Genomic DNA, 19,135 nt, shown 5'->3' on the forward strand with positions numbered 1-19,135 from the left:
AAAAGCACCCAGGTTTTCTTACCAAGATCAGTAGCATGACAGGCCCTATCTTCCAGTTTATAGAAGACGCGAGACACAAGGAAATAGAAAAAAAGAAAATGCAGAAAATCTAAAAGCAAGTTCAGACACCTATCTCAAAATTCCTGTTCTCTCTCTCTCTCTCTCTCTCTCTCTCTCCCTCCCTCCCTCCCTCCCTCCCTCTCTCTCTCTCTCTCTCTCTCTCTCGTTTGACAAATGAGTTGACTTTTGATAGGTGACAGTTACAGTGTGTCTCGGAGTTCTTCCTTTGGGAGAAGGGTGTGAGGAATGAAAACAAGGAGTTAGTCTGACAACAACATTTCATTGTAGCCCATCATTTCTGCATTTGGAACTTGGGATCAGTTAGGTGTTTCTTTGTATATATTAGCCATTGCCTGGACCAAAATCCCACGTCAGACTGCATTCCTGAATGAAATTGAATAATTTGTTGGTTTTAGTGTCTGGTTCTCAGTTTTGTCTGACTCCTCTCTACCCTTGGGTCACTGAACTAGGTGAACACGTAGCCTGACTAGGTGGCTCAGTGGCTAAGACACCGTGAGAGTTTGTCGATCAAAAAGATAGGCAATTCAGCAGTTTGAATCCCTAGTACAGGTCTCCTGCGTGAGCGGGGGGTGGGACTAGATGACCTCTTCCAACTCTGTTACTGTTTAAGAATTTAACTTCTGTGGGATGGAACAAAAGGAAATAAAACAAAGGTAGCTTCTTCTCTCAAAGGAGGTAATATGATTTAAATTTTAAATTTTATTTTTTTTGCATAGACCCACTGCCCTTAAATGATGGTGAAGGGTGAACCTAATAGAAAAAACAGGTCAAAATAAAAAAATAACACATGGCCCTTGTACAGTTTTTATCGTACCTTTGTAATAAATTATTTGGACATTATCTCTAGAATATAGGCATTTTTTTAAAAGTATCTATCCAGAAATTTTGAATTTTGTTCGTCAAGTCCAAATGTTACCTTATTTGTCAAGATCATAATTCTGCCATGTTTACAAAAAACTTGAAAAACATGGGAACAAAAAGTTTATGTGAGTTCATAAATGAAAAGAAATACTGGAGTAATTCAATGCTTTTTATAAGTGTGGTTTTATATACATAAGCTTTGTTAGAAAACTTAAAGAATTGAAATGAATGAATTGTAGCCCATGTGCTACCAGGGTTGTCAAACCCACGTTGTTACGGCAATGTCACGTGACATATCGGGACTTTGCTAAACTGGGTGTGGGAGCGGCGAGCATGTGACACATCCAGCCCCCAGACCAGGAGTTTGATAGCTCTGTGCTAGGCTTTTGTTCATTTTTAACATACAGTCCCAGTAAGTTTGGGCTGGTTATAATGACAAGTTTTGCTTACTTGTAATCTCTTTAAAGACTCCTAGCTTCAAATCCAGAAATCTTATTTGATATATAAGTCAGAATCAGAACTTGGATTTATTAACTGTAATCTAATTGTAATCATCTATCTTCATCATAGGAATTCATAAATAAAACTAAATAATCCAATAATTCTGACACCACATGGGAATGTAAAATGATCTCTATTTAATTGCCAATTTCTACATTGCCAATTTCTGTTAATATAGTTACCGCATTTTAAAAATCCTATTATTTCTTTAAAATATTAGGGAAATAAAAAGATAACTCCCAGTGGTAGGTTTCAAAATTTTTTAGAACCTCTTCTGTAGGTGTGGCCTGTTTTGTGGGAGTGGCTTGCCGGCCATGTGACTGGGTGGGAGTGGCTTCTGGACCATGTGACTGGGTGGAGTGGCTTGACAGTCATGTGACTGGATGGGCGTCGCCAACTTGTAAAATGTGGTGAAACTCACTTAACAATGCTCTTGCTGAGCAACCAAAATGTTGGCTCAGAAACTTTGGCATTTGAAGCACACAAGTCTTAAAGCTGTCAAGTTACAAGACCCCTGCACCTCTAACCCTTTAGGAAAAAAGCCCCAGGGGTGTTCAAACTTGACAGCTTTAAGACTTATGGACTTCAAATCCCAGAATTCCTCCTCAAGTCATGTTGGCTCAGGAACTCTGGCATTGAAGTGTGCAAATCTTAAAGCTGTCAAGTTACAAGAACTTTGCACCCCTAACCCTTTAGAAAAAAAACCCCTAGGGGTGTTCAATCTTGATGATGTGCGGATGGGCAGGGGGAGGGAGCTGGAACCAGTTCTAAATGGTACTGTAGATTTGTGGAACCTCTTCTATAGAAGAGGTTAGAACTGGCAGGAACTCACCCCTGGTAACTCCTCACTTTTATCAAATTTTCTATTTTTAAAACCATTTTTCCTTTAGATTTGTCTGAGTGATTACTTAGGCAGGAGAATGGTTCTTTATGGATAATCTGTTCTTTTGAACTGCTTATTACAAAAGGCTAGCAAAATACTGCCTGCTTGAACAAGTATTGGCCATTACATTTTAATAGGCTTTAGCATCTAACAGAAATAGCTTTACTGAAGCCAATCAAGATGAAGGATTTGGATGACCTAATCTCAGGGATCTTTTTAGTTCTAAATGGAATCAGAATCTGTGTGGTAGTTATCTTCTAACCTTCCTCAATGTAAGTACAATACCCAAAAATAATAGAATTTGACGGACTAAAATCATTGATTGGAATTACAAAATAAATTCTGAAAAGTTAAAGGCGTACTGTCTACAATCCTTGGGCTACATAGAGCCCCAAACAACTATTCTGGCATGTTTAAAATACTTCGGGATTTGTACATTTTAGAGGAAGGGGACTAGTTGATTTATGGGAAGGAATGTGTTACTCTCCTATATTGTCTTTAGCTTAAGGCATAAGGCTGTCTTTTAATCCTCACCTTCCCAAAAATTTAGAGCTGCCCACTGTGGGGCAAAACATATGTTTTTAATTGTAAAGCTCATATCCCATTTCTGCCTTAAATACAGGTAGGCCTTGAGTTACGATCCTAATTGAACCTTGAATTACGATCATTAAATCAAGGCAACCGCTGTGACTGGAAGTAATTTTCTGGACTTTTTCACAGGAGTCGTTAAAAGAACACCACGGTCATTAAGAAAACCCATTCATTTGAATGGACCTTTTTTTTTTTTGCCAGAAACTGAAAAAAATACATCAAAACATGGCTACAGGAATGTGGAACACTACAGTGTTTTGTAAAGCTGACCCACCCGAAATGTGGTGATATAACTATGGGAGAAGTATAAGGCACCATAAAGTAGAATAGGGTAGGGTAGGGTAGGGTAGGGTAGGGTAGAGTAGAATAGAATAGGAGCTGGAAAGAGCCTTGGAGGTCTTCTAGTCCAGCCTCATATTCAAGCAAGAGAACCTATACCTGTGATGACAAACCTCTGACATGCATACCACAGGTGGCACATAGAGCACTCTCTGCGGGCACACCAGCAGTCACCTGAGCCCAGCTCCACCGCGCATGCATGCACACCTCCCAATGGCCAGCTGGTGCTCAGGACTCTGCCGTGCATGCGTGGGGGCAAGGCACATGAGTGGGACACACGGATGTATGCGTGGGTGGAGGGGTGGATGCGCGGGGCATTCACATTTCATTTGGGGGGCTCGTGTGGCACCCCTGTGCCCTGTTTTGGCTTCCAGGTTTGTGCAGGAGGCTTTCCAGGCCCAAAACAGGGCATGGGGAGCTGCACCAACCTGGAAGCCATAAATGGGTGAGGGGGGGTAGGGTGCATGTGGGGGGCTTCACGCACATGCATGGGGACAGGGGAGCACAGGGGGTAGCATATGCATGTGCCGGGGCCATGTACACATGCGTGAAGGGTGGGGCGTGTGGGGCACATGCACATTGCACTATGGGTGCAGGCACACACACTTTCGGCATGTGATGACAAAACGGTTAGCCATCACTGATATACTATTTCAGATAAGTGACTCTCTAATCTCTTCTTAAGATCATTGGTGATGACTGGCGGTGTTTTTCAAATTTTGAATGATGGTAAAATGTCATTAAGGAAAGGCTACCTGTATGCATATTACAAGGATCCAAAACTGTGTTCCTTCTGTTACATCATGTAATAGAACACTATTGAGATGTTAGGATGAGTACATTATTTATTCTAGACATCTTATTTCAAAGCAAACTTGCTAGGATTGGTGTGTAATGAAGACAACCAGAAATAAGAGATTCTTTGCCTCAGGTAAATACACTTTGCATATAGCTACACTCAGTAAAAATCCAAACCAGATTTTGATGTGTCGTGTGTGTATAATTAAACCTTTAGGTCAGTGTTTCTCAACCATGGCAATTTCACAACGGTCATAATGACTGTGGAATTCTGGGAGTTGTAGTCCATACAACTTGAAATTGTCAATATTACAAAATTCAGCTCTAGACACTTCCAAACCACAGGCAACAATTGGTAGGGGGCTTTTACTCTATTTGGATTGCTTAGACCAGTGATGGCTAACCTTTTTGCCACCACGTGCTAAAAGCGGGGGGAGCGCAGAAGGGTCATGGGCAGGCGAGCCACACCCATAATCCTATGCGCGCAACCCTGGGAAGCCTCTGGAGGGCAAAAAATGGCCAAAAATTAAAGATGAAGTCAGTTGGCCAGCACGTGCATGCACGCTGGAGCTGACAGGGCAACGCCTCACATGCCCTGACCAGTGGCTCCGTGTGACACCTGTGGCACGTGTGCCATAGGTTCGCCATCACGGGCTTAGAAGTTTTCTGTAAAAACTTTCTAAGCCAAGTGGGATTTTTTAAGAATCTCAAATGTGCGTAACCTGAAGCACTGAATAAAGACAATGTCCAAGGCATGACTTAACATAGTCTTGTTCTTATCTTCATAGGATTGCAAACAAAATTGTGACATTGCAACAAAAAGACAAGTAAAATTTTAGATTACATCAACTAAAGTGATAATTTCCAAATCAGGGGAAATGTTTTTGTCAATTTATCCTTCTTTGGTGTGATCACCTTGGCTATTATGTTCAGTTTCATTTGTTTGGGATTTGTTTATTGTATTTTATTTATTAGAATAGAAATAGAATAGAATAGCAGAGTTGGAAGGGACCTTGGAGGTCTTCTAGTCCAACCCCCTGCCTAGGCAGGTAACCCTACACCACTTCAGACAAATGGTTATCCAGTATCTTCTTAACAACTTCCAGTGTTGGAGCAATCACAACTTCTGGAGGCAAGCTGTTCCACTGATTAATTGTTCTAACTGTCAGGAAATTTTTCCTCAGGTCTAAGTTGCTTCTCTCCTTGATTAGTTTCCGCCCATTACATGGGTGTTAGTATTATGTTATACTATTCCATTCTTGTTCTAGGATGGCTTACACATTTAGTATACACATGGCATTTATATGGCTTACACATTTATACACATGCACACACAATTTTTGAAGTAAGTTTTTTTGGGGGGAGATTGAACGTTTAGCCTTGAGAAGAGAAGACTGATGGAGAACACGACAGCTCTGTTCAAATATTTGAAAGAGGTGTTATGCAGAAGAAAGTCAAGACATATTCTCTATCACTGCGGGGTGCAGGACATGGCATAATGGATTTAAGTTACAGGGAGACAAGTTTTGATTAAACGCAAAAAGAACTCCTTAGCAGTAAGAGCGGTTCAACAAGGGAAGCAATTACCTAGGGATGTGGTGGGCTCCACTTCACTAGATGTTTTTCAGTGGAGGTTAAACACTTCTCTGTCATTTGGGATTCCTTCACTGCCCAGGGGGTTGGATGGAAGAGTTTAAATAGCGCCTTTCAACTCTATGATTCTATTATTGCCTCATAATTCCCCTATTAAAATTCTGCTGCACAAGATTTGGTAGAAAAGTGTGACACACTGCCTAGACAGCTGTGGCCATTTCTAACTACAGCAGAAAACCATTCGTTACGATTAAAAATTCAACAAGACAACTGTTTCTACATACTTTAGGAGTATGCCTCTCGTTTCCAAATTTATTTATTAGATTTGTTTGCTGCCCATCTAGTGACCTTTTCGGTTGTGTAATTGACTGATTGAAAATAAAGCAGAGTCAAACCAATGTTTTCAGTCTGTGTATATAGGATATGGCTTCCTTCATGACAGGATTAATAAAGGTGTCCATCTTTGCACAGGAGAGGGAAAAATGAAAGAATGAACTGAGAAACCAAGATAGCAGCGAGGGCTGTAATGTTTCTTTCCCTAGGAGTAAATCTATTCAGCACGGCAGGACTTCTTATTAATAAACATTTATGAGGTGGTTCTTAATAGTGCAATTCATACAAGGTTTCTATGAGGAATGAATGGGGGGGGAGGTTTATGGAACCATAAATATGAATAATAAACAAATTCTCTTTATGGAACAAGCGCTACCATAGTAACAGCATATGTATGGGGAAGAAGGTATCAATAGTTTGGTTTTGTAAAACATAAAGAAAAGAAATCTTTACTGAGCCAAATGTTTAAAATGGAATGAAGATATACAAGTGTTGCACAGATATTAATTGAGAGATGGAGGAAAATGGAGCGGATAAAAATCATGGCATGAGTAGGTGACATTTAAGAAGTCAACAGGGCAGCCTTTTGAAGTGATTCAACTAAATAAGTAATATTTTTCAAAAAGTCTTCTGATGAAACAAATGGAGTTCCCTTCCTCCAGTTCCACATGGAGATTTAGATTCCATATGGCATAAGCAGACAATAAGGGGATTATAGGCATTTACAAATTTCATTTCCAGAATTGAAGATATGGGAAGAGAGAGGAGACAGGAGGGAGAAAGAGAGAGAAAGAGAGGGAGGAAGGGACGGAAAGAGAGAGAGAAAGAAAGAAAGGGAGAGAGAGGGAGGTGCGGAATCCAATATATACCGTATATACTCGAGTATAAGCCGACCCGAATATAAGCCGAGGCACCTAATTTTACCCCAAAAAGCTGGAAAAGTTATTGACTCGAGTATAAGCCTAGGGTGGGAAATGCAGCAGCTATGGTAAATTTCAAAAATAAAAAATCAGTGTTATTTGAAACTCAAAGTTATGTTTATTCAAGGGACCCGCTTAATTAAAGTGTTCTATAATATCAGTATGACTTATAATACTGCAAGTCTGCAATATTAAAATACTTGTATAGGGGATCCCCGGGATCCCCCGAAGAGATCAAATCACAACCAGTATGCCACCTTCTTGGTATATTGTTTTTATTTTCACTGAGTTTTTAAAAATGAGCATTATTTCATCCTTTTTTTCTTTATGTTTGATTGGTATATGCAATTTGTGTTAATTCTTTTCATACATATAATATAAATGAAAAACCCAGCTCTCTTAAAAAATATTTTAAGTTCTTTCTGGTGCTCCCTTTTAGAATTGGCCAACTAATATTTCTGTTCACCCAACTAATGTCAGGCAGAGTTAACTGAAAAAGTAATTTTTCATGAAAGGACATTTTCCTAGGATTTTAATTGTTCTTACTGTCAGATTTCTCGTTATTTCCAGCTTGAGTCTCCTTCTGACAAGTTTCCACTGCTTCTTGTCCTGTCCTCAGGTGCTATTGCTGCCGCCGCCCCCTCCTCCTCCAACAGCACCAGCACATTTGCTGCCCAGCGCTGCGGCTGAGGTGAAGCCGCCAAAGCTCCCGCTGGCACCCCCGCAGCGTTGGGCGGATATCCGGCAGTGCTGTTGGAGGAGGAGGAGGCGAACCAGCCTGCCATCGCCGGCCACCGCTAGCCCCGCCGCTCTTCCCACCCCCTTCCAAGCCCCACAGTCCAGCGGATGGAGCAGCGAAGCCCCGGGGCTTCGCTGCTGCTCCCCGCATTTGCTGCACGGGGATCCCTTGGAGAGGGGATTCCAGCCTGCCATCGCCAGCCACCGCTAGCCCCGCCGCTCTTCCCACCCCCTTCCAAGCGCTTCAAGGACCAAAGTATATTCCTTTTTTGCAGCCTTAAGAGAACTCTCGTTTTTTGAGACTCAGAACCAGGCATTCTCATGGGCTGCAAAAAGGAAACACGACCCGGGAGCGCAGCCTCCAAGAGTGCATATCGCCAATAACTACGCGTGGGGGGAAAGGAAATGTGTTTTGTGAGGAAGAGAAAGAGCGCGCTTCACCGATGCCCGTTGGCGAAATTTTGGAAGAGAGGCAAGAGACTTCAGGCACCGAGCCCCCACCCACAACTGGAGCGGGCGGGAGGCAGGGAAGGGGTGGGCAAGACCGCCGTTTTTCCACCGTGCGCTGCAATAGCGGCAGCGGTGGCCTGAATCTGGCGCCAAAATCGCGCACCCCCCATCTCCCCTCAAAAGACCCCCCCCGCCCTCGGCTGCCCAACGTTCTCTCTCTCTCTCTCTCTCTCTCTACCTCTCCCGCCGTTCCTTCTCACAAGCCAAGGCCGGGCGGGAAAAAGAAGAGAGCAGCCTCCAAGGGCTCCGCTTCCAACGCATGGTCCGCCCCCTCCTCGCCTCGCTTCCAGGCGAGCCGACTGAGGCGAGAAAGGAGAAAGAGGCGGAGGCGTTCACTGAGGGGACGGCTGACTCGGGGAGGGGGCGGAGGTGGTGTAGTAGCGGGGGATTCTTCCTCCTTGCCTCACTTGCTCCTGTGCTTCCGCGCAGCTCCCCCCCTCCGGCGACGGCACTGCATGAGTGAAGTCGGCCGTTGCATGGCCCCCGGCCGCTGCGCGACCCAGTGCCAGGTACTCCGCGGCCCGGCACCGGTCCGCGGACCGGGGGTTGGGGATCACTGCTCTGGCTTATTTAATTTTGCCCTTGCTCTTTTTATCTTTGACCTTGATTAATTCAGCTGTTTATTCCTTAAAATCTACATACAAAATGGAAGGTGGGATATGATTCAGGTGTTGAATTGGGAAGGTGGATTTAAAAAGTATGTTTGTATTCCCCCATTTTCGCCCCCCCACCCCTGCGCGCGCTCAGCGGGCCACGGTAAAATTATCAAAGGCTGACTGGTCCGCGGCGATAAAAAGGTTGGGGACCACTGCCCTTGCAGGTTCCCCAAGCCCCTCTCCCACTCAGAGATTTGCAAAATCAAAATGATTTGCTAGACATACACCACATTTACACAATACATATGTCTAAGTTTTGTGTGTATGTCTTTTACATGTTTGTAAATAAAATTTTAAACTGTAAAAAATTATACCTAATGCGTGCAAAATTGTTATCATTACATAAATCAGTCAATAAATATTCTACAAATGCATCAAATTTCATTTTTAATAGGATAAATAAATATAGTCTGTACAAAGAAAAGCTGTTTTGGGATCCTTCATAGTTTTTTAAAAATAGGAATGGGTCCCACAATCGAAAAGTGTAAGAAACTCTGCTCTAGCAGAATTTGTTTTCCTTTTGTTTTAGCCTCTAGATGGCAATAGCAAGCAACCATCCAGCCACTTTGACAAGCCATAGGATTAAATACAGGTAGTCCTCAACTTAACGAACGCAATTGAGCCCAAAATGTATGTTGTTAAGTGAGACGTTTGTAAAGTGAATTTTTATGGCCTTTCTTGCCACAGTTGTTAAGTGAATCAGTGCTGTTGCTAAGTTAGTAAAGCGGTTATTGAGTGAATCCAGCTTTCCCATTGACTTTGCTTGTCAGAAGGTTGCAAAAAGGGATCACATGATCCCAGGACACTGTGGCTGTCTTAAATATGAGTCAATTGCCAAGTGTCTGGATTTTGATCAGATGATCATGGGGGTCCTGCAAAAACGGTCTTGAGTCATTTTTTCATGCTGTTGTAAATCTGAACGGTCAGTAAATGAACTGTTATAAGTTGAGGACCACCTGTATACTTTCAAGTACAATAGAAGAAATAATAGGCGTAAAAGAGCAGGTGGCTGTTGAATTTACTTGGTGAAGATGGCTGTTGAACTTCTCTAAAACATGATCTGCATTAAGCTCATTTAAGCATTCACCGCATAGGGAAACTCATCTATGGAAGGAATTTCAGTACTATCTACAGAATTTGAACACCCAATGCATGAGTGTAGTGTATAGCAGTGGGGTGATGGCCCAGGGTTACCACCACCTTCCAAACTTTCCTTGTACATTTTTCATTGTGTCAGCAGCTGCCAGAAGCAGGCTAGAATTAATGACAAAGGGAAAAGCAAGCAAGCCCAGCAAATGAACAGTCAAACAAAGCAATCCTTACCAGTTTTCCCAGTATTTTTCATCCAAGTCTTGTTAGAAGATTCATTATCGAAGCCAACCAGGCGTATTTCCTGATATTCCGCTCCAACATGTGCCTGATGATCTATGATGTCAATTGGAGATTGGTGAGTTCTCCCACAATCCGCATTTGAAGTAACCCAATGCTCGGGTCCATATGCCCCTGTTCCAAAGAGATGAAAATCATTCATTTATTATTATTCTATTTATATCCTGCCATCATCATCATCATTATTATTATTATACAATTGTATCACAGCGGCCAGTTGTTTCGCCGGATTTGGCATTGGTTACTAGTCGGGCCCCACCCAGGGGCCTAGGACGTCATAACGTATTTTCGTAATATGCGTGCAGATCCAAGCAGTGCGGCTTTTTGCATTTGACTGATGTTGATTTTGTCAATTTTTAACTGTTTTAAATGTAATTCCAGTGCTTTTGGAATAGCACCCAGTGTGCCAATTACCACTGGAATTATCACTGCTGGTTTGTGCCATAGTCGTTGAATTTCGATTTTTAAGTCCTGGTATCTTGCGATTTTTTCATGTTCCTTCTCGGCGACCCTGCTATCACCTGGTATTGCGATGTCTATGATTGTGACCTTATTTTTCTCAACCAGTGTGATGTCTGGTGTATTATGCGCGAGTATTTTGTCGGTTTGTATACGGAAATCCCACAAGATCTTGACCATCTGATTTTCGGTGACTTTTTCAGGCTGATGTTCCCACCAGTTTGTTGCTGTTTTAATATTATAATTTTTGCACAAATTCCAATGGATCATTTGTGCTACTGAATTGTGCCGCAATTTATAATCAGTCTGCGCGATTTTTTTACAGCAGCTGAGTATGTGATCAACAGTTTCATCAGCTTCTTTGCAAAGTCTGCATTTGGCATCATCAGAGGATTTTTCGATTTTGGCCTTAATGGCATTTGTGCGGATGATATTATTATTATTATTATTATTATTATTATTATTATTATTATTATTATTATTATTATTTTACAAACAATTCAAGGTGGCCAACATATCTCATACTACTCCTTCTTCCTGTTTTCCCCAGTTTTCCCATGAAGGGAGTTGGGCTGAGAGAAAGTGACTGGCCCAAAATCCTCCAGCTGGTTTTCATTGCTAAGGTGGGACTAGAACTCACGGCCTCCTGGTTTCTACTCTGGTGCCTTAACCACCAGACCAGGGGTATCAAACTCAAGGCCCGCGGGTTGCTTAAATCTGTCCCACGGGCCCACCAAAGAAAGGAGAAAGAAGAGGGAAGGAAAAAGAAGAAAAGGAAGGAAGGTTATAATGGCAATGTGTGAGGCTCTGAAGGAAGTCTTAGCACTTGGCCACCACAGTGATGTGGAGGTGGCCACGCCCACTCCAGTCCCCCTGAGGTCCAACACAATACTGATGAAATCGAATTTGACACCCCTGCACTACACCAAAATGAATCTGTGCAATTGGCCTGTATAGCTTTTTTATGAACTATAATATTTGTAGCAATGATTCACCCAACAAGTAGACCAATCTGAATTACGAAACGGCGTAATTGCATTCTTGGGCTCAATCATTATAGTATTTGTAAAGAATGCACCTCTTCTTTTCTTTTACTGCTTTTTTACTGCTAGGACAATTCTCCCACCCTATTTTACAGTATACAACTATTGTGCATAATATTCAGAATACAATGCCAAATATTTTCCAAGTGAAAATGAGTAATGGCAAAATTATAGTACAACTTCAAACTATATGGGGAGGCATTAGTTTATACCTAACACATTTGTGAAGGAGCAAGTATTTATCAGCTAGGTTAATTTAATATTCTATGAAATCTGTAAACAAGGTAGCAATTTGTAAAGGAATCTTTTTATTCACTGCATACCACCATGGCGTTTAGAGCTAACTAGCTCCTTGCCCATGAAAGCTGAAATGTAGTTTTAATTGAAACTGATCTTCCACCACAGATTTCAAATTAATTCTTTTTTTCTAAGTGTCTCATGCTCCAAATACCTTTGCCTAGAAAGGGAAAAAAAATCATATGCCATTAGTGGAGGAAACTACTTTAGCTTGTGGATATTGATTATCCATTCTCTGTATCCAAACTCAATTGCCGTTCTACTTTTTTTTTAAAAAAAGCCCTTCTGTATCAGACATTTTATGTAGTACACCAAGTTTTGTTTCCAGTCATTTTTAATTTGCATTTGGTTGGGCAATTGATTTTTTTAAAATTAATAGGAATATTCAATTATGTTACTTATGTTTTCAGACTATATTTTTAATGTACTTTTCAACAACTGAATTATTATATAAAAAGTATAAAGGGCTGAAGAATCACAATATGGCACAAAGGGAAAAAAATCTGTATTTATTTCAGCTGTTTTTAGTCCTGCTGTCACCATCAAGTGACATTACTCAAAACTATTGAGAAATAGCAATAACACTTATATTTATATACTGCTTTGCAGTGCCTCTCTAAGCAATTTACAGAGTCACCATATTTTCCCCAAAATCTGGTTCCTCATTTTACTGACCTCGGAAGGGTAGAAAACTGAGTCTTGAGCCACTCAGAATCGATCTCCTGGAGTGAGCAGTGAGTTAGCCCGCATTCTATTCACTGAACCACCACTCTTAATAATATAAGAATAATACTATTTTTTCTCCTACTCTAAGCCACCCTGTTCAGCAATTTTCCCATGAACCTTGGGGGGAGGAAACATATTTTTGAGTCTTTGGTTATCTAGGCTGTAGAATTCCTTGAGCGCAGACTGCATATTACCTAATCCAAACTCAGAATTTAGAATACTGTTAAAAATATCCTTTCCAAACTATGACCTATGTCAGATTTCCAAAGAGATTAATATAACCATGGATAGAATCTACATTTTCAATTTATTCCATTGTAGGACAATAGCAGGCATTCTTCAGCCCCTCTAGTGGAACATGGTGGCTCATATGGTTAGACCGCTGGACTAAAAATTAACAAGCTTGTGTTCAAGACCCGAGTTCTACTGCCTGACGGGATGAGCTCCCATCACCTGCTCTAGCTCCTGCCAACCTAGTGGTTTAAAAGTGTGCATCTGTGAGTAGATAAGATAGGTACCACTTCAGTGGGAAAATTTACAGGGACATGAAAGGACCCCTCAACCAGGCATCTCTCGGGCAACAGTGATGTCGCCAGCTAAACCTTTCAACTCAGAAGCACCTCATTGAGGTGCTTCCAATTTGAAGATCCTGACTGCTATTTAGAAGGCCAGATCCTGAAAATAAAACTCAAGTACTTTGCTCACCTAATGGGAAGGAAGAACTCACTGGAGAAGATCCTAATGCTGGGAAAGATTGAGGGCAAAAGAAGAAGGGGACGACAGAGAATGAGGTGGCTGGATGGAGCCACTGAAGCAGTAGGTGTGAGCTTAAATGGACTCCAGATGATGGTAGAGGACAGGAAGGCCTGAAGGAACATTGTCGATGGGTCAGACATGACTTCACAGCTAACAAGTAACCCTCATTTTTTTTTGTAGACCTCTCAATTCATTGGCTGATTTTCAGTGATACGGTTGCCAAAAGTGGGTGGTGAAATTTCTTATTTTGACAGCGGAAGGTACAAAAGGTGTACTGAAAAATGTAATATTTAAAAGATAAGTAAAACAAGAAAAATTCAAGCTAAACCTCCCTACCAAGGTCACGAAACAAAAATAAATCTGGATGGCTCTCTCACTTTACACAATAATTCTATCCAACGCAGCCCTCAGCCTTTCAAGCCTCAAAATAAAATAAATTGTAAATAAATATCGATTCAGGGTTTGGGGAGATGTTGGGCGTTAATAGCACCAAAAGAGAATAGTGTTTTTTCCAGAGAAGAATAGAAGAACCACAACCAATTTTGTTGTATTTAAGTACAATGACAATAAAGATTATACTTATTAGGAGGAAAAAGCAACAAGAAACTGGAAAATTTCTCTGTACAACCCACTGATGACATCTGCAGTACATATGCATCAGAGGTGGGTTCCTACTGGTTCAGATGGATTCAGCCGAACCGGTAGTGGTTTGCCGGACTGGGTCACTGGAACCGGCAGCGACCCAGGCCTGCCACGCCCCTGAACCAGTTCTCATAGGGCGGCACCATCTTGATTTTCAGTTCTGCACATTCGCAGAACAATTTGCATTGCACAAATTTATTATTTTTCTTTTTTTAACATTCTGCACATGTACAGACCTATTCTTACGCAAATGTGCATGTGCACAGAGTGCACGTCTGGCATGTGTGCGAGCGAAGAGAGTGCACACAGGCAAATATTTTCCATGCACTGAACTGGCAGCAACCCACCTGATACGCATCCTTCTCAGTCTTGGATGCAATCTAAATAAAAAAAGTAACACTAAGAATCCTTTAAAAATCAGAAACTCAGACAAAATATGCACATGCTATTTTCCCTGTTGCTTCAAACAATCAAAAGCAAAATAAAATGTGCATATAAAACAAAATGCAAGAAGAACCATAGTTCTGAAACAAGATACTGTGAAAACTGTTTACAGAGTCATGGCAACCTAATACAAGAATTATGGTAACTATCTGTTGATCCTTTGTTAGACCTTATGAAACAGAGAGAACAATCCATCTACACCCCAGAGTTCAATAACCCTGCACCATATACATCACCCTCTATAGGTGGCGATGGCTTTCTGCAGTTTTCTATCTGTAGAGGTTCACTTCGTTATTGAGGCCTTAGAAAATCATGATTCTTAATTGCATGGAGAAATTTTCAGGTAGATGATAATCTTACTACAGAGAATTGCTTTGTGAAGGTAAAAGGTAATGCACATGTTAACATAAATTGCCCTTAAACATGGATAGATAATTCCTGCTTTTCATAATATCTAGTGAGCGTTTTTGATAAAGTACTGATGGTCAGTGCAGTGGCAATTTGCATAATGGACTCCTCCAGTCAGAAAGAAGGGCTAAAATTTCTACAATTGAAATTTATTGAACTGTCGCATATGCACAAGTTTAGAGCTCCCAAAAATTCTCTTTTTTCATGTATTTATGTTAGATTTTAATGTCTGCATTCCAGTTTGTAACCTGGTAAACTATAACCAGGGACACGGTGACTCAGTGGCTAAGATGCTGAGCTTGTTGATCAGAAAGGTCGGCAGTTCAAATCCCTAGCACCGTGTAATGGAGTGTGCTCCCATTACTTGTCCCAGCTTCTGCCAACCTAGCAGTTCGAAAGCACGTAAAAATGCAAGTAGAAAAATAGGGACCACCTTTGGTGGGAAGGTAACAGTGTTTTGTGCACCTTCAGCATTTAGTCATGCTGGCCACATGACCACGGAGACATCTTCGGTCAGCGGTGGCTCTTCGGCTTTGAAACGGAGATGAGCACCACTTCCAGAGTTGGGAATGACTAGCACATACGTGCAAGAGGAACCTTTACCTTTTTAACCTGTAACCATGTCAAACGCATGAGATTTTTCCCCCTTTGCTAAAGTGGGGGTGGGTGTGACCAGCATATGACACATGTGTCCTGTGTGCTGCAAGTTTGACACCCCTGTGGTAAGAGTACTTGTCCAAGTGTAAAAATAAACACTTTAAAAAAAATGTGTAAAGCCATCGTGTGAGATGCAGAATGCTTAATGCTGGAGCCTCCCTCCCCCCTCAAGAAAAATAATTCAAGAAGATGAGGAACCTAATGACCTCCTCATCCAAACTCCTCCTCCTTCCTCCTCTTTGCTCCTCCTTTTTCCTTCTCTTCTCTCTGTCCTTCCCCCTCCTCCCTTATCCTTCTTTGAAAATAAACAGTTTGCTTCATATAAAAAAGTGGGAATCCTTCCTTTAAGAAAGAAAAAAAATAGCAGCATTTTTAATAATAGCTCCTTTATTGCATAAGCCATCTTTAAATAGAAGCCAAAAATTAGCTTGTTTTGCTACTTGCAATTGTACATCCCAAATAATGACTTCACCTCACTAATGGAATCCATTAAAAATAATGAATTCCATCTAAATCTAATTACAACTTAATATAAACTTTCAAAAATTTTGGTGCAACACAGTAAAAAATATTTTACACAGAGTCTATAGATTAGAAGTACATTTTTTTAAAAACAAATATTAACACCCAGTCATTTGACTTTTCTTTGTCTCCATTAACTTTCCAATTACTGTTTTTGTTGTTTTTCTAAAAAAAGGATTCCCAGCACATACGTATCATTTTTTTAACATAATAGCAACTCTTAATTCCCAAGTACCTATGTATTTTTCATTTGTTGCGTGTTTTTTAATATGTTTTTCATTTCCAGAAGAAGGTATCTCTAAAATATATATTGATTCTTTGCATGCCTATTATAGATGCAATATTTTAGCCAGCTTTTCATTAATAGTAGTCCTTCTGAGCAGCACGATTCTCCAATGACAATTCTTTTTCTTACTTTTATGCTGATCTAAGTGAAATGGCAAACCAAAAAGAGCTTGAATTTTCAGCTGTTTATGACACTAGCATTGGCAGAGTAATCCTATCATTTTATACCAACCAGTGCCATTAAAGAACAATTATGGCAAACACACATTATGAGCAGCCAGACCAGGAAGAATTTACCCTGAGGATGTAGAATACAGATCAGTGTGTTCTAAAATGAGATAATGAAGCTACTAGTTAAACTAACACTGCTGCATACTTAATTCAAGATAGTCTGCACTTACTAGGCATCCCAGCTAAGTTTTCTCTTAGTAGACAACAATCTTAATGTGCCTTTACTATTGTGCCATTACTAAATATAGATTACTAGAAGATGGCACAGTAGCAAATGTAGGTCATTTCCAATTCTACACAGGCTCAAATTTTTGTAAAGTTTTAATCTGTCCCACAACTTGTAGACTCTCAGATAGAATAGAATACAATAACAGAGTTGGAAGGGACCTTGGAGGTCTTCTAGTCCAACCCTCTGTCTAGGCAGGAAACCCTACACCACTTCAGACAAATGGTTATCCAATATGTTCTTAAAAACCTCCAGTATTGGAGCATTCAGAACTTCTGGAGGCAAGTTGTTCTACTGATTAATTGTTCTAACTGTCAGGAAATTCCTCCTCAGTTCTAAGTTGCTTCTCTCCTTGATTAGTTTCCACCCATTGCTTATTGTTCCACACTCAGGTGCCTTGGAGAATAGTTTGACTCCCTCTTCTTTGTGGCAACCCCTGAGATACTGGAAGACTACTATCATGTCTCCCCTAGTCCTTCTTTTCATTAAACTAGACATACCCAGATCCTGCAACCGTTCTTCATATGTTTTAGTCTCCAGTCCCCTAATCATCTTTGTTGCTCTTCTCTGCACTCTTTCTAGAGTCTCCACATCTTTTTTACATCGTGGTGACCAAAACTGAATGCAGTCTTAAACCTCTACCTAAGAACCAGAAGTTCGTATGTTTACATTTACCACCTTAGCAGAAAAGAGAGTAAAACTACGTATTGCATTCACACAACTCTACTATCATGGTCTACCTAAACATTTTTCCTGATAATGGGAGACACTTCATCTGGGCCACAGAGATAATATCTTTCTCACCACCATTAGAAGCTGTTAGAAGTCTCAGCATAAGCAAACATAATTACTTGAAACTTACTGAAGCAACAATGCCATTTTTAATCCATTGAAACTGCCGTATGTTCATACATGTGCCGTTCAGATACAATTTTGTTGGGAAAAGTGGCTATACAAACTTGATTATAAAAATGTCTATATGCAAATGTTTGTAACTATTCAATACAATGCTGAGTTTGAGGAAATTAAATACCCAGGAACAACAGTATTATATTTGGAACCTCAATTTAAAGAGCTTTTAAACCTATTCTTAAATGAGCCACAAATTACAACCTACAGTTTTGTAATCAATTGCCATTTAAACCAGGATTTTAAACATTTTTTTAAAAAGTGAAATATATTTATTCCTATTGGCAAAAGAAGAATGGGATGGAAAATGCCTTTTACAGAGATTTACCATGAGACAAAGAGATGTTATCGTTTAAGATGTCACACAGTGTAGTGATTGTTCTCTTTTATTCATTTGGGGCAAAATTCAAGAACCAAAGGCTGTAACTTCTTTCCATACAAAAGGCTTTTGTTTTTAATATCAATTGCACCAATGAATAATTCATAAATAATACCACTAATTGCCGTGAATGAATAAAAGAGAACAGTAATTGAGTGTAGTCTTCTGATTAATAACATCCTTCTGTCCATCTCGCTGCCTCTTCGCCAATAAAGACATGTCTTCTCTTTGGTAATCATTTTCACATCCCATATTCAAAAACAATTCTTTTCATTTTTGTTTTTGTGATTGGAGTTATAGAAATATTCCCTAATGTGGAAAACAAACCCATTTCTTTTGTTCTCAAAGCACAGCACTCTGAGTATCTGAACAAAGCTATGAAAAATGTAGTCTATGAAAAAGTATTTATGATGGGTTTCTTCTGAATTGTCCATAATTCATTTTATTCAAATTCATACTACTGTCATTAAATTTCAATTAAATTAAATAACTTGACATGATTTTAAAGCATTATCAAATGGCACTACTGAAAAAATAATGCATTAAAAGACAAGGTATGCGAAGTAGCTGAAAAGAACAATCCATCAGAGTTTTAGAAATAATTTATTTCAGCCAACTCCTGATAACTCAGCACTTGGAAATTCAAATAAAAACGGATATATGCTATTTACAAGGGCAGAGAAGCTGCAATTCTTGAAGGACAGTGAGTTGCAAATGATGGGGAAAGACGCTTACCTCACTATCCTTCTTCACTTTCCCACTTCATTTCAATATGCTGCCCCATTTGCTCCGAAATGAAACAGCTTCTTTTGGTACCATTCCTCAACAGAAACAATGAAAGATGAATAAAACTAGCTCAGCTACCACCTCAAGGTAGTGGTGCTTCACTCAGAAGCCAGTTATGGACATAATCCTCACTTTCTTAATGGGAAATAACCAAGAGAGGTAGGATCTTCAG

General features: G+C 40.3%; 1 protein-coding gene across 7 annotated transcripts in view; it reads right to left on the bottom strand.

Annotated features, from left to right (window-relative positions):
* PTPRG (protein tyrosine phosphatase receptor type G) overlaps positions 1–19,135 on the bottom strand; it is a 731,369-nt gene that overhangs the window by 322,083 nt on the left and 390,151 nt on the right. For all 7 annotated transcript variants that reach the window (XM_032209412.1, XM_032209411.1, XM_032209409.1 and 4 more), the window contains exon 3: positions 10,128–10,307. In XM_032209412.1, coding sequence (XP_032065303.1) covers positions 10,128–10,307 — 180 coding nt within the window. The remainder of the gene's footprint in view (positions 1–10,127; positions 10,308–19,135) is intronic.

This window comes from Thamnophis elegans, chromosome 2 (assembly GCF_009769535.1).
Source record: "Thamnophis elegans isolate rThaEle1 chromosome 2, rThaEle1.pri, whole genome shotgun sequence".
Taxonomy (NCBI): domain Eukaryota; kingdom Metazoa; phylum Chordata; class Lepidosauria; order Squamata; family Colubridae; genus Thamnophis; species Thamnophis elegans.